Source organism: Microtus oregoni, unplaced genomic scaffold (genome assembly GCF_018167655.1).
Source record: "Microtus oregoni isolate MIOR12 unplaced genomic scaffold, Mior012 000094F_ref0000399, whole genome shotgun sequence".
Lineage (NCBI taxonomy): Eukaryota > Metazoa > Chordata > Mammalia > Rodentia > Cricetidae > Microtus > Microtus oregoni.
This window is the reverse complement of record NW_024544707.1, coordinates 1,913,850-1,928,970: the sequence shown is the minus strand read 5'-3', so window position 1 is coordinate 1,928,970 and position 15,121 is coordinate 1,913,850. Positions and strand designations below refer to the sequence as shown.

Here is a 15,121-nt window from a genome sequence, read left to right as displayed (position 1 = left end):
TGATCAAAAATTGATGGAGAAGTGACCAGTGACTTCCCCTCTCTCTTTCCTCAATCCAAAAGGATCTTTGAATCTAAGCCTCTCCCTACCACTTTCTGTGTCTCTCCATATGTCCTCTTTCCTCCAAAAATCTCTATAGATAATTTGGTTAGCTAGCAGCTAGATCTGCCCTCCAATTCAAGGTAAACGTTATTGTCAGTCCCAGGAGTGTAAAGAGTGTGATCAAAATATCCCACAACAACGTATAATGCATCCCTGAACAGATTTGTGCTTTTTTCTCTAATTCGTCCTCGCTACAACAAGAATAACCTTTCCTCAACAGCAAGTGCACTCTGGCAAAGGTCAAGATGCCTGGCTTCATTGGAAAACCTTGTTTGTTCTTCTCATCACAGATCCAGACTACATAACCTCTCCACTCTTCTTCACCCAGAGCATCAGCAGCGACATCTGTGGCCAAGTACTTCTCAGAAAAAGTACAATGTTCGTGGTCACTGTCTACTTCCATGACTTTCTGATAGCTGGTGGCTAAGGAGACATTCAACTTCACTTTGGCATGGCCAATCACCTAGGAATTTCCAGAAAAAAAAGAGCTTCTTGGGGACTGTAACAATAATATGTTGCAAACAGGAAATTCAAAAAGGAACATGCCTTCATTTCTTCAGATTAGTTTTGCAGAATTTTCCTAGTAATGTAACAAATTGTCAATGAAAAGGTCTCAAAACTTGAATGAATAGCCAGGTGGTGGTAGCACATGCCTTTAATCCCAGCACTTGGGAGGCAGAGGCAGGCGGATCGCTGTGAGTTCTAGGCTAGCCTGGTCTAAAGAGCTAGTTCCACAACAGGCTCCAAAAGCTATGGAAAAACACAGTTTAACCAATAGTCATCATTGGTGGATGATGACTTAAACTACTGGTGGATAAAACTGTAATAATTTAAACTTAACAGCTGACAAAAACAAAGTAAACACTAACCGTGTTTCTCCTTACATAATGTGGTGGTTTGAATGAGAAAGGTCCCCCATATTTGAAACTATGATCACCAGTTGGTGGTGCTGTTTGGAAAGGTTATTGTACAGGTCACTGTACAACTTTGCTGGAGGAATTACGTCACCAGGGACAGGTATTGGGAGTGTATAGCCTAGTCCCACTTTCATTTTGCTGGGTGTGCTTCATGTTTGTCATGCAAGATGTGATCTCTCAGCTTCCTGCTCTTGCTTCCAAGCCTCCCCCTGCCTTGATGGACTCTTTCTTATCTCTCTGGAATGGTAAACCAAAATAAACTCTTTATAAATTGCTGCTGGCCATGGTGCTTAATCACAGAACGGGAAAAGTAACTAATACAGAAATTGGAACTAGAGAGCACGCTGTCGTTGAATGCAGCACAGCTCGGAGGTTAAGCCATCTAAGTCTTTGAAAGTAAAGTCCCATGTTGCTGAGACCTAATGTCTTCCTCAGGGGAGAGGGCAAGACGGCTCGATGTCAACAACAGACTCAAGGAGTCCGGTGAAAGGGACACAGCAGACTTGTTTATGTAGCAATGGGGAGAACCTTATATACCCTCCTAGCACACAGGCATTCCGATCCATTGACAATGTAGGGCCACCCCTCATTGGCCAGGCATGATCAGGACCTCTGACAGCACCAGGCAGACTCCAGGTTGGCTCCTTTTAGCCTGGTAAGCATTAACTTCCTATAGATCTAGACATTAGACAGGGAGCTACAGGTTTTGCTTGTTTGCCCTGCTAAGTTTCAGTCTTTCTGCAGTCCACTACTTCCTCACTATGCTCTTATTCCTCCCCTTTAAAATGATGTTTATTTTGTGCCATTAAATGTTAGAAGTCTGCTAATTGCTTTTAGATTTATAGGTGGCTAGAGTTAAGGGATTGCCTTGAGTCTCACAAGAGATGTTGGACTTTGAAATTTGAAATGGTGTTCATACTGAGAAAGACTATGGTCACCTTTAAAGTTGAAATAAACATATTTAACATTATGATATGGCCACAGGCCTATGGGAGCCAGGGAGAGGATTGTGGTGGTGTGAATGAGAAATCTTGTCCACAAGTCCATGCATCTGAATACTTGTTTCTCAGTTAGTGGTGAGGTTGGGGGAAGTTATGCTAATGTGAGAATTTGCTGAACAAAATATGGCACTGGGGTGGGTTTTGAGAGCTTATAGCCCTGTCCCATTTCCAGTCTGTTTGCTCTGCTTTGTATTTACCAGTGAAGATGTGACAGCTCAGCGTCCTGTTCCTGCTGCCATGCCTCCCCTCTATGATGAACCTGCATCCCTCTGGAATCCTAAAGTAAAATAACTCCTTGCATCCGTAAGTCATTTTTGGGAGATGGTATTTTATCAAAGCAATAGAAAAATAACTAAAGCACATAGTGAAAAACCCATGAATCATAGCAAATGAGCTGGGTGTGATAGCATACACCAAGAGACCACGGCTGAAGGATCACTGAGTCTGAGACTACTCTGCATTACATATTCCCACTCTGACTTTAAAAACAATCCTACAACAAAACTAAACAAAATGGGCTGGGTATATGGCCCAAGAGTTAAGAGCACTGGCTATTCTTCTGGAAGGGCTGGGTTCAGTTCCCAGCTTCCACATGTTGGCTCACAACTGTCTGTAACTCCAGTTCCAGGGGATTCAATGTCCTCTTCTGGCCTCTGTGGGCACCAGGCACACAAGTATTATTACAGTTATACATGCAGGCAAAACAATCACATACAAAATAAAAATAATTTTTAAAAGTCCTATAGAAAATGATACAGCCTATTTTGTGACGCTTGGGGCTATGTAAACATATTAAATAAACATGCTTTCCTTGTTTTTATTTTTACAACATCACATTTCATCACAATGACTGAAAATTCCCTAAAAACAAAGCCTTTATTCTGACAAAATTACTTTAGTTAGTAGGTGCTAGATGTTTTCTCTACTATTTGAGGAAGACATATAATATAAAGAAAATTAATGCTAGCTTTGTCAAAGACATCTACAAAAATATGTCCCTTACACCTTTACAAATAATATTCCGAATTATAAAATCTGCCAATGTGGAAATTCCCTGGAATTTCTTAATGCACTGCAAATTACACAAGGCAAAATAAAGCATCATATATAAATAATGTTCAAACATTCTGGCATGTATAATGTTTTTCTCACTAGAGTGCAACTTTATATACAAACACAGAGGCTGTTTCAGACACACGTGGAGGAAACAGAAGCACCAGTTATTTAAGTTACACTTGATCACGAAGACGAGCAAGCCTCTGTGACAGTTCATCCTAGAGAAAGCCAAATTTACAAATCATCGAAGGCTGTAACAAATATGAACCATTAAAACGTGTAATCCCCTTAACATTTTAAATACAATTTAAAATCTTGTTTATAAAATTTATATAAACATTAGGCATTTAGTTTTCTTAAACAGCTAAAAAGAAACTTAAAAACTTAGAACAGCAACTATAAAGATTATCAAAACAGTCTACAAAATAAAATGTGCATGCAAATTGAAAACGCCCACTATTACACAGCTATTGGCTGTTCCGGTTTTGTTCATTTTAATGATGTGTCATAGTAGAAAAATACTCTTTATAAAAAGTGAATATATATTTCCTTATATACAAATATATACATATCTTATAAATCATACATTTCCCAAATTTTTAATTTAAATATGAATAAGTATATTAATAAAAAAATTCAACCTCTACCTGCTCCGTAGAAGCAACACTTGCACCAACAGAGCCTGTCTGCCCCTGTGGGAGCTCCATATTGAGATCAAGGCTAAAGATGAATTTACAAATAATCATATCAAATGATGTTAATATAGACATTTTATAATAATCAAATAGGTACTGCAAATTTGGCTACTATATCCTTTTATCACTTTAAATAAAAATTGTGTTTACATGTAAATAGAACTTGAATGTCTTCAGAACACCTTTGGATACTTTAATGATGATTTTAAAGTATTTTTCTTGAGTTCAAATAGTGATCAATAGAGGTGGTATAATATTGGAATAGAAAAGCTGACTAAAGACTGAGACATAATCTAATGCACTAAACAAAAGAGCAAAATAATCATCATCTGTTGTACTCTATTTTCTGGATATTATTTGTCTCCTTTACTGTGAAGGCAAATTAATAAACTGTCAAAAAATTCAAAGATAAATGTAGCCTTAACACCCAGATTCAGTTCCTAAATTCTTTTAGTAGGAACCAGGATTTTCTTTCTTCTTCTTTGAATTAAAATTTTTAAAGATTTTTTCATTTTATTTATTTTAGATTTAGTTTTTTATGCTTTAAATGTTAGGTATAACTTTTCACTTATTAAAAATAGATTTTCTCATATAATATACTTTGATTGTAGTTTCCGCATGGTCCACTCCTCCCAGTTCCTCTCTCCTTCCCACCTCCCCTCTCCTCTGCATCCCTTCCTTTTCTGTCTCTCATTAGAAAAGAATAGGCTTCCAACAGAAGAAAAAGAGCCCTAAGAGAAGGTGCAAAGATCAGAGCTCGTTCACACACCCAGGAGTCCCATAAAGACACTTAGCTGAGAGCTATAATATATACACAGAGGACCTGTTAGAGACCTGTGTAGGCTGTGTCGTTGCTGTTTCAGTCTCTGTGAGGTTATACAGGCCCTGTTCAGTTGATTCAGAGGTCCTTGAGGAACCAAGGATTTCAACCAACTACACAGCTGAGGTTTAAAATATTTAATGCAGCTCCCCAAGTTCACATCACCCAAGTGAAAGAGATTTGTTTGTTTACTGCTACAGGAAGGTTTTAAAGACAAAATTTTCAATCCATAGTAGTGCTTAGTAGTACTATGCTCCAGTCCAGGACCTCACATATATTAGGCAAAAACACTTAGCCACACTCTAACATTGTTTCATCAAATTTTAGACCCTCTATTAAATCAAGATTATTCAAAAGCACTAGACTAACAACACCTTACCCAGCTTCATCTGCCATTTCCTGAAGCAGCATATCCACTTGGTTCTGAAATAAAAAAAAATGAATTCATATTATTGTCTTATTACCTTTTGGGTGGGTTTTGGGTGTGTGTAGTTTGGCTTTGGAAACTGACCTACAATTTTTAAAATAGGAGCTACAGAGATGGCTCAGCAGTTCAGTTTCTAGTAGCCATGTCCAGAGGCTCACGTCTCTCTTTAATTCCCAAAACGGGGGGGGGGCGGTATACTACCTCTGTCTTCCACAGACACACGTATTCACTGGTACACAACTACAAACATAATTAAAGGGAAAATTAACAAATATTTTGGAAAAAAGCCCAACTCACTGTTCTGCAAAACTTTTAAAACAAACCTTTGAAAAATACTTTCCTGCCACAAGAGGGCGCTGAACCATCTCAGAGAGCCACATTCTAAACTTTAAGCATTTTAACTTGTCTGAACAATATTGGCAGACAGATTCATATATAATTCACATCTGAGTAATATAACACTCTAAGGGAGTGATCAAACTTAGAAATCCCAATAATAATCCATTTTAGTTATGTGTAATAGATTTAAATTTAGCTTAGATTTATTATTCTGCAAAACCACAAATAAGACATTAAAATTACTTTTCAGAAAGAAATATCAGTAGACAAAATATACCTAAAGTCTGTACCTATGGCACAGAACCCTATGAGGGTTCAATTATGGGCTTAATTAATTGTAGAACAAAAGCATTCTGAGTAGAAACTGACTTTTCATCTTGTTATCATTCCAACAACCCAGAAAGCTGTTTACTTAGAACTTACATTGTGCTAGACATTACATGTAATCAAGAGGTGATTTAAATAATATGAGATCTACATATTCTACATATAGACAACAGAACTACAAACAGGGAATCTGAGCATCATTGGGTTTTGATGTCTAATAGAGATAGTGGAGCTAATCACATAGGGATTTCTGGTTATTTTGTTGTTGCTGTTGCTTTCGTGAGATAGGGATTTCACTATGTAACTTAGCGTGGTCTGTAATTCCTGAAACTCGAAGCTCACTGGTTTCCAGCTTCCAAGCACTGGGCTTACGAGTACACACCATCAAAGCCAGTCCGATTGTAAAACATTTACTGTGGTTGAGGAGTTCTCAGGAAATACAGTATGCTTAATCAGAAACCTCTTCTCATTTTAACATAGTTATTAAAAATATTTTGAATATGCAAGAAGAAATTCTAAAATGTGGACACAGTTTAAAGCAAAAGATAAATATTCCTGTTGGGACTTTCCTTCCTCTTATTCTTTCAACTACTACAGAAATGTTTCCAAATATAGAAAAGTTTCAAAAAATAATACAAAAACAATCTCTGTCTTTTAAAAACTCCATCTGTAAAGTATTACTGTGTCCTGAAATTTAAATATTGTATTGTATTATTCTACAGCTTACCTTCCTTAATCTTGTAAGATTTAAATTTTTGCTATCTATATATTTAGTTCATCCAATGTAACTCTTTTCTGGACACTTGCAAAATCTAAATACATTAAATTTAGCAAATATACTCAATTTCTGGACATTTACTTTTTTATTAATTTCTATCACAGGCAATGGTCAAATATTCGTGTGTGTGTGTGTGTGTGTGTGTGTGTGTGTGTGTGTGTGCGTGCGCATCTTTGTTCACATGCCAGGAAATTCTTGGTGCATGAACTTGAAGGTGGAACTCCTGGATTATAGGGTATGTATATTTCCATTTACCCAGCTATTGAAGGGAGCAGGCAAAGGACCTTGATTTGAGTACTGCCACTTTACTTCAAATTACCTGCAGGGTGAAGTAAAGTTCAGGTTCCCAAGCCCTAGGGGTGATGTGGGAGTGTCAAATACCAATCTGTTTATTTCATTGGTTAAGCAATAAAGAAACTGCCTGGCCCTCATAGGTTAAAACATAGGTGGGTAAGTAAACAGAACAGGATGCTGGGAGAAAGAAGCTGAGTCGAGGAGTCGCCATGATTCTCCCACTCCAGGCAGAAGCAGGTTAACATCATTCCTGGTAAGCCAGCTCATGGGCTACACAGATTATAAGAAATGGGCTAGTCCAGGTGTGAGAGTTAGCCGAGAAAAGGCTAGATATAATGGGCCAAGCTGTGTTTAAAAGAATACAGTTTCCGTGTAATTATTTCTGGGCATGAGCTAGAGCTAGCCATGTGGGTGGCCGGGTGCCAGGGATGCAGCCCCACCGTTCCTATTACAACAGAGTGGCGCCCAGCGTGGTAAAGAACTTCACGTAAAACCTGAGAGAGCTTAATTTTAATCAGAAAAAAAAAACAGACTTTAACACAGCTTTTGGCTGTTAGTTGGTGACTAGCTGTAGAGAGATTTCCTGATTCCGCATCAGCAGCAGAAAAAACGCTGCATCATTTTAAAGCCCGGCTTCTTGGGGCTGTTCTGTCAGCGTGAACTCTGGCTTTAAAGCATTTCAATGGATTTTATGGGACTGGATGTTGGTGTTCCCACTTGGGATCGGAAGGAGAGTGCTCTGAGCCTGTGCCTATGGCTCAGCACTCCCTGCCTGCACCTGGGCAGACAGCCGAATCAGGCTTAGGCAGGTGGAAGGGCATGGCGTGTTTTCAGACTGCGCAGTGCTCTGCCTGTCAGATTTGGCTGTAACTTGGATGAAAAGAATTTCTGTGCTGCACGCTAAGTCTCAGAATTAAAGTGCTGAGTGCCACTCCTACCTGGTGGCCCCAGAGCTAGCACAAAATGGTATGTCCTCCATTTTGAAATTTTCCTGACTCAGCAGCAGGAAAAAAAACTGGCTGTTTTAAAATGCTGGCTTTCTGGGCTGTGCCACCATCGCAATCTCTGTCTGGTTCCTGCAGGAGACAGAGCTTTTGAATGGAGCATTTGGAGTAAAGTGCTACGATTTGTTTGATGGCAACTAGACTGCTGTGTGCCTAAAAGGGGGACATTGCGTGCCGCAGCTCAGAGGCACAAGCAGCTCTGCCATGCTAGTGGTGCAATGTGCAAGGATCAGAGGCACAAGTGGCTCCGCCATGTTGGACTGGGCGGGGCCAGCAGGCAGTACCAGTTTTTGACCTAGGAATGTCACAGCTTAGATTCTTAAGCGCCTAATGATTTAAAGGCGCAAATCAAAAGTGCTCCTGGATAGTAAAAAATTGCAGATTCACAATAGGACAGATTCAAACATAAAAGACTACACTGTTGGATGAATGTATGTAGGCTTGAGAGAGAGAAGAAAAAGAATATAGAGAATAAAGTTAATGGTTTTTAAAAAAAGGTAAAGTCTTTAAAGAGACAGAGTACAGTTAGTTAAGAGATTAAAAGAAATAAAGAAAAATAAGTCATGTAAAAATGGAAAATTCACAGAGTCAGGATTATGTACATTGTGTTTTCTTTTAAATTTTTGACTGTAAAGGAGCTAAGTACAGAGAGACATTTCATTACATGGGCTGCCAAGCTAAACCAGAATGGATATAAGGGTATTACGATTTCAAAATTTGGGTCTAAGGATATGATGCTTTGGAGAGTGTCTTCTTTTGTTTTCACAGAGGACCAGACCCTGTGGATTGCATCTATCCCGATATGGTATGATAGACCACGACCTCCCGAAAAGTTCCTATGAACACCCTCAAAAAATTACTTCACTCATCTGCCAACTGACATAAACCTGGTACACAGGTTACACCCTAAATGATCTGATTAACAGTGCCCCCATTCAGCAGGAAGCAGTTTGGAGAGAAAAAACTGTGCCCATGTTCCCAAAATATTGTTTATAAATGTTCTTTTACATTTAAAGGGGGAAATAATATAGGTATGAATAATTTGCATTTGTGTGGATTTTAAGGTCAATTTTGTTATATGTATATGTATTTCTGATATTGATTAAGGTATTGTGATTGTGTAGTTCTTTTAAAATGTAATGTATAATAAGAAATATAGGTTGCTAATGGATAATCATCAATGATAGTAAAGCTTGTAGTCATGTTACTTAGATTTTCTAGATATATAGAGATATATTTCAGATAGGCATTCTTCATATCTCTCAAAGGCTACAGAATATGGCATTTAAAATATTTCAATAACTTAGGACTTTTCATGACAATGAGACATATCTGCTCCTGGAGGCACCAATCTACGTCGAGAGGAAGATGGGCATCAAAGAGGATCCTTATGGAGTTTGATAGCCATTTGGGCAAGAAACTGTTCTTGCCTGGACTGTTGCATAAACTGGACAAAGAGAACCCCCAGAGAGAGGACTGCTGAACTTGCCTAAAGGTGAGATGGTCTTTCGGGGTTCCTGACTCATGAAAGAGTCTGCGAGACATTCTGCAGGATACAGCAGAAAGTGACTGAACTGTCTTTGGAATTTCCTGCTTGATGAAAATGTCTGCTGGATACTATGGGCCTGAAGGCTGAAGATGGATGCCCCAACGGTACAAAAGAACTTTGGGTGACTGTCCAGGCAGCGAGATGTCTCTGTTATTTGTAGAGTTTTCTTATTTCTTGTTTACTTAGGTAGTATTATATCCTTCTGGAATCTTTGATGGAGTTGAAGAATGAATAGATAGTTATAGTTTTCCTTAGTTATGATAAAAGATAAAATAGATATAAATATTGTAACTGTAATTCTTGCTTGATAACTGTTTTGCTATATGTAATTTTGCTATGTTAAAGTTAAAGCCTTCCTTTTTTTGTTTAAACAGAAAAAGGGGAAGTGATGTGGGAGTGTCATATATCAATCTGTTGATTTCATTGGTTAAGCAATAAAGAAACTGCCCTGCCCTCACCTCATAGGTTAAAACATAGGTGGGTGAAGTAAACAGAACAGGATGCTGGTAGAAAGAAGCTGAGTCGAGGAGTCGCCATGATTCTTCCACTCCAGGCAGATGCAGGTTAAGATCATTTCTGGTAAGCCAGCTCGTGGGCTACACAGATTATAAGAAATGGGCTAGTCCAGGTGCAAGAGTTAGCCGAGAAAAGGCTAGATATAATGGTCCAAGCGGTGTTTAAAAGAATACAGTTTCCGTGTAATTATTTCTGGGCATGAGCTAGAGCTAGCCATGTGGGCGGCCGGGTGCGGGGGATGAAGCCCTGCCGCTCCTATTACCACAGAGCGGAGCTAAGAACTTTGCAATGGCTGATCCACCTCTTCCCTAAACCACAGAAATCGTAATTATGCATAATTAATTTTTTAAGGCTGTTCCTAACACAAAAGTAACAAATGAATCTGATTGGTTGAACTTAAAGACTTGCATTGTATATTGGTTGACAACGATGGGACACTCAAGGAAGCCCCTTGTCTCTAATTCCAGATTGGTGGAAATTGTAACCATAGCCTGGCACCAAATGTTTGTGATTTTTGTGCTCATAAACCCCATTTTTGCCCTAGCTTGGTGCTGTCAGGAGAAACAAAGCTCCTGAGTCCTTATCCTGCAGCCCTGATTGATCAGTGTCCCACTTATGTGGTGATTCAATAAAATCTTTGGATCCCATAGGTGTTGTCTCTCTCCTTCCTCAAGACACCTAACAGGCTAGGTGTAACACTCTGTCCAAGAAGTTAACACCTGCTCATATTATTGTATACACTACTGAGCTGTTGATAAGAAACACATTAGGTCTAGGAGAGGGTAGGGAGGAGATAAAAGAAGAAAAGCATTTGTGTTGCCTATGTAAATGTGTAACTTTGCTTTGTGAGGACACATGGGGGGACACGTGTAGTTGCATACGAGAGGGCAGAGGAGGCCATCAGGTGCCCTGTGGTATGTCTCTCCACCGTCTTCACTGGACACAGGGCTTCTCATCGAACCTGGACTTAGACTGGAGGTCAGTAAGCCCCAGGCATCTTTCCTGACTCTGTCTACTGCAACACTGGGGTTACACAATGCTTCTGCCATATCTATTTACACTGGTTCAGGAGACTTGAATTCAAGTCCTTGTGCTTGCATGACAGGTGCTTTTACCCACAGAGCCATCTCCCTAGGTCCAGGGAAACTTAAAAAACCATTGCTGGATGATTTATTTGCAATTCTATACATATTATATTTAAAATAGCTAAAAAAATATGGAGAAAGATCTTACATAGAGGAGGAGGCATAGGCATTGTATAGCAATCCTCATCAAAATTGTAATGGCTACATTCATAGAACCAGGCAAAGGATCCTGAAATCTATATGAATATACAAATCAATGCATATAGTCAAAGAAGTGAGACATAAAAGATCAAAGCTGGAAGGATAACAGCATCTTCCAAGACATACATCTGAAATCTAGTAACTAAAGTAGCATTAAGGTACTGGCCAAAAAGAAAGACACCAAGACCAATAGAACTGAACTTAAGCAATTGGTACAGGACAATTCTATATTCTGTCAATTATATTTTAAATAAATGCTGATTGATCGGTAGACTGGCAGGAAGTATAGGTGGGAAAACCAGACAGGAAGTAGAGGTGGGACAATGAGAACAGGAGTATTTTGGGAAGAAGGAAGCTCTTGGAGCAGTCCTGGCCCATCCACTGAAGAAGCAAGATGTAACCTGCCCTGATGAGAAAGGTGCCAAGCCATGTGGCTAACATAGATAAGAATAATGGGTTAATATAAGTGACAAGAACTAATACAAAGCCTGAGCTAATGGGCCAATCAGCTTATGATTAATGTAGACTTCTGTGTATTTTCTTTGGGATTTTTTGGCTGTGGCAACTGGGAAGGACAGAAACTCCAATAAGAAGAACCTCGTTTTATAAGCAACTACTACATTAAAAATATTTTTTGACAAAGGCACTGGAATTGTACACTGGAAAAATATCAGTCACTTCAAAACATGATGCTAAGAAAGCTGCATTCAAAATACAGAAACTTGACCTTCTTTCATGCTATATGAAAGTCAACTCAAAGTGGGAAAAACATAAATATAAGACATGAAGCTGTGAGAGTATTTAAAAACACAGGAGAAATACTTTCCATCATACTGAAAACATCTATACAGGAAACAACTGGCAGAGTGAAGAAACAGGAGACTAGGCGAAAACATTGTTAGATGCTCATCCATACTAGAATATACCAGGAGCTACAAAAAAAAAAAACAAAAACAAATAATCCTAAATAGACCAAATAAAATGGGCAATAGATCTAAATAGGCATACCTCAATAGAAGACATACAAATCTCCAATAGACATTTGAAAAATGCTCAATGTCACCAACCAGGGTAAAAGCAAATCAAAATCAGAATGAGGTATCATCACAACCCGTAAGAATGGCTCGTATCAAAAAAAGAATTCAAACGTTGTTGTGGTTGAAGAAATGGACGCCTTGAACAACTGTTAGTGAGAATGTAAATTAGCACAGGTACTGTGAAAAACAGTAAGGAGGCCTCTCCAAAAATTATATAAAGGGCTATTGTTTGATACTGAACTATTCTACGGAGACTTGAAAACAAAGGACAACCACAATTCACGAATCCTACAAACACTCTGCATCACATTTAGGCAGTAGAAGGTATGGCCTATGGTGGCTTCAGAGCCACCTTTACTGGTGTAAATTCCTTCAAGTTAAGGTCACAGTAGACACTGATAGGCCTGAGTCCATGGTGGAGGGACTTGGGAGCTGCTTCCCCATTGTGTTATTTGCTGACAAACAGGAGCCAGAGCTCTGAGGGCAAGTCCAGTGAATTCCTGTATTTCCTCTTTCATCTTTCACAGGATAGTTAGTCCCTGAGTGGGATATGAAACACCGAGACATTCAAGTAAAGTACCAGGTTCCCTGAGCAATTCCCATCCAGTATAGATTTCTGTGCTGTTTGTTTTTCCCACTTTCTGTGGACTTGGGGACCAACTTATGGTCTACACATTAGCTACCCCAGGATGAAAAGTCTCAAGGAATCTCTTGGGTGAGTAAGAACATATTAAGGACACATACTCAGAAAGCTAAATGTGGCTGGCCACCAATGGCTCCTGAAATTAAGTGATGTATTAAAAAGACTGTATACCTTAATAAGTGAGTTTCATTCCAGAGATACCAAGAATAGCTCAACATATACAACAAATCAACAAATGTAACATAGCACACAAATTAAGGACTAGAAATTAGATGATAACCTAAACAGATACAGAAAATGCCTTGACAAAGTTCAACATCACTTCATGACAAAAATTCTACGGATACTAGGAATAAAAGGAATATATACCAATGCAACAAAGGCTATATTAATCTATGTCAATATATACTAAATGGGGGATTTAGATGTACACAAGACCCTGACTAGATAAAGCAACTGATTTCACAGTGTATCAAACATCCATATTAACAAAACAGCACAGCACACAGACCAACAGAAATGATTTATCACTTTAACTCAACTATCCATTTCTTCTACTTTTTATCTTTGTTAGGTCACAAAACTGGCCCCAAATGGCAGTCCTGGGGATAATGTTTTAAGATGAAGGCTGGACCACCATGTCACCTAGATTTTGCTAGAAAACAGAAACCTTAAATATATCTCAGAGGCCTTTAAAAGTTGCCTGATCTTTCCTAACGGCAATTGTTAGGGCCTCATCTTTCTAAAACAGTTCCTATACTCACTAACTGGCTGTTCTGGCCCCCAAACTGTTTCCCCTGTTATCTACCCATATAAAACTCAATAAGCTTTTGTGGCTGGGTGCTGTACTGTGCTACTTGATACAGCCTGGCAGTCTGCCCCAATAAACTGCTTTTCTTTTCATGGAGTAGCTTTGTTTAGTAGATTTTTGTGCCTGTTTACAGTCTTCAAGAACTGAAATTCTCTCTGATATGTCTTGTAATATATATGTTGAGAAGGCTTTCTGCTGAGATTTTTGTTTTACAGTCTACATTTTTAAATTTCCACTCTGGGTTTTATTTCAGTTTTGGTTTCTTTAGTGTTTCTATTTCTTTGTTAAATTGTACTTTCATGTCTTAAAATTTTTTCATTCAACTATTTGCATTTTCATAAAGGCATTTATTCAAACTCTAAGATCCTTGAACATATTCATTGTTATGATTTTGAAGTCCTTGCCTGTGCTTCAACTAAATAGCTTTTCTCAGGGCATATTGCAATAGGGTTGCTGGCTTCTGGTGGAGAAATGTCCTACTGTTCATATTTGTGATATGCACTAGGATCTAGGCATCTAGAGTTATATGATATCTGAAGTGTTTGGAGTAGATAACTGGTCTCCTCTTTGTTGTGTGGATGTTCTGTTATTTGGTTGCTGTTGCCTATTCTAGGTCCTAGCTATGTGCAGTGGATTTGGGGTTCCTGATAGAAAAGAAGTTTAATGGGTTAGAGGGTAACTCAAAGGAATGAAGGCAGGCTAGGAGAAAAGACTGAGAAAAGTAGCTGGAAAGAGCTAGGGGAATCAGGGGCCGCATGAAGAAGTGTTGTTCTCAGGGAGTGAAGCTAGGTGGGGAGGGTCTCTGCAGGCTGCTTTAGGATGAACAATAATTCTAGGGAAATCAGAAGAGGATAATACAAATTGCCTGTGTTTCAGCTCTGTGTGTCTGAGTAGAAAGTGTGCCTGTGGCTTGGCAGGTGACATAAAGAAATGGAGATGGGATAGAAGGTAAGGCTGGAAGGAACAGTGGGAAAGAGCTAAGGAGATCCTGGGTCCTGCAACAAGTGGTGGAGCCCCAAGGGAATGAAGGTGGGGTGGGAGGCAAGAGGACAAAGGGTAAGTCTGAGGAGAAAGGGATGGAAGGGTATACACCAAAATCCTCCCTTCAGGGAATGGAGGTGGTGTGGGAGGAGAAGCTCCTGAAAGGAGGCTGAAGAAGAATGAAAAGTTGGAGAAGACAAAAGAATAAAGGAAATGAAAAAAAAAATCACCACTTATGTCACCACTTAAGTCATCTGATTGTCTAGGTCTAAAACCATAAATTAAAAGAGATATTTCAATAAATTTTGCTGAGAAATCTGGGAAAACTGGATATCCACATTTAAAAGAATAAAACTAGACTCCCATTTCTCATCCTACATAAAAATAAAATCAGAATGAATTAACTACCTTAATGTGAATCTTGAAACTGAAAAGGAAAATATAAAGAACTCCCAGTAATAGGAATAGACATGACATTTCTGAAGGAGGAAATGGTAAAGATAACCTGAAGATGGGAGGGAATTTTTGCCAGCTGTGT

The 15,121-nt window shown here is 38.9% G+C and overlaps 1 protein-coding gene across 1 annotated transcript in view; it reads right to left on the bottom strand.

Annotated features, from left to right (window-relative positions):
* Positions 1-3,188: 3,188 nt before the first annotated feature.
* Positions 3,189-15,121, bottom strand: part of LOC121442731 (charged multivesicular body protein 1b-2) — a 56,866-nt gene continuing 44,933 nt past the window's right edge. The window contains exons 6-8 of the mRNA XM_041644331.1: positions 4,971-5,014; positions 3,724-3,796; positions 3,189-3,294 (exon numbers count right to left, since the gene is read on the bottom strand). Of these exons, the coding sequence (XP_041500265.1) occupies positions 3,250-3,294; positions 3,724-3,796; positions 4,971-5,014 (162 nt within the window). The 3' untranslated portion in view covers positions 3,189-3,249. The remainder of the gene's footprint in view (positions 3,295-3,723; positions 3,797-4,970; positions 5,015-15,121) is intronic.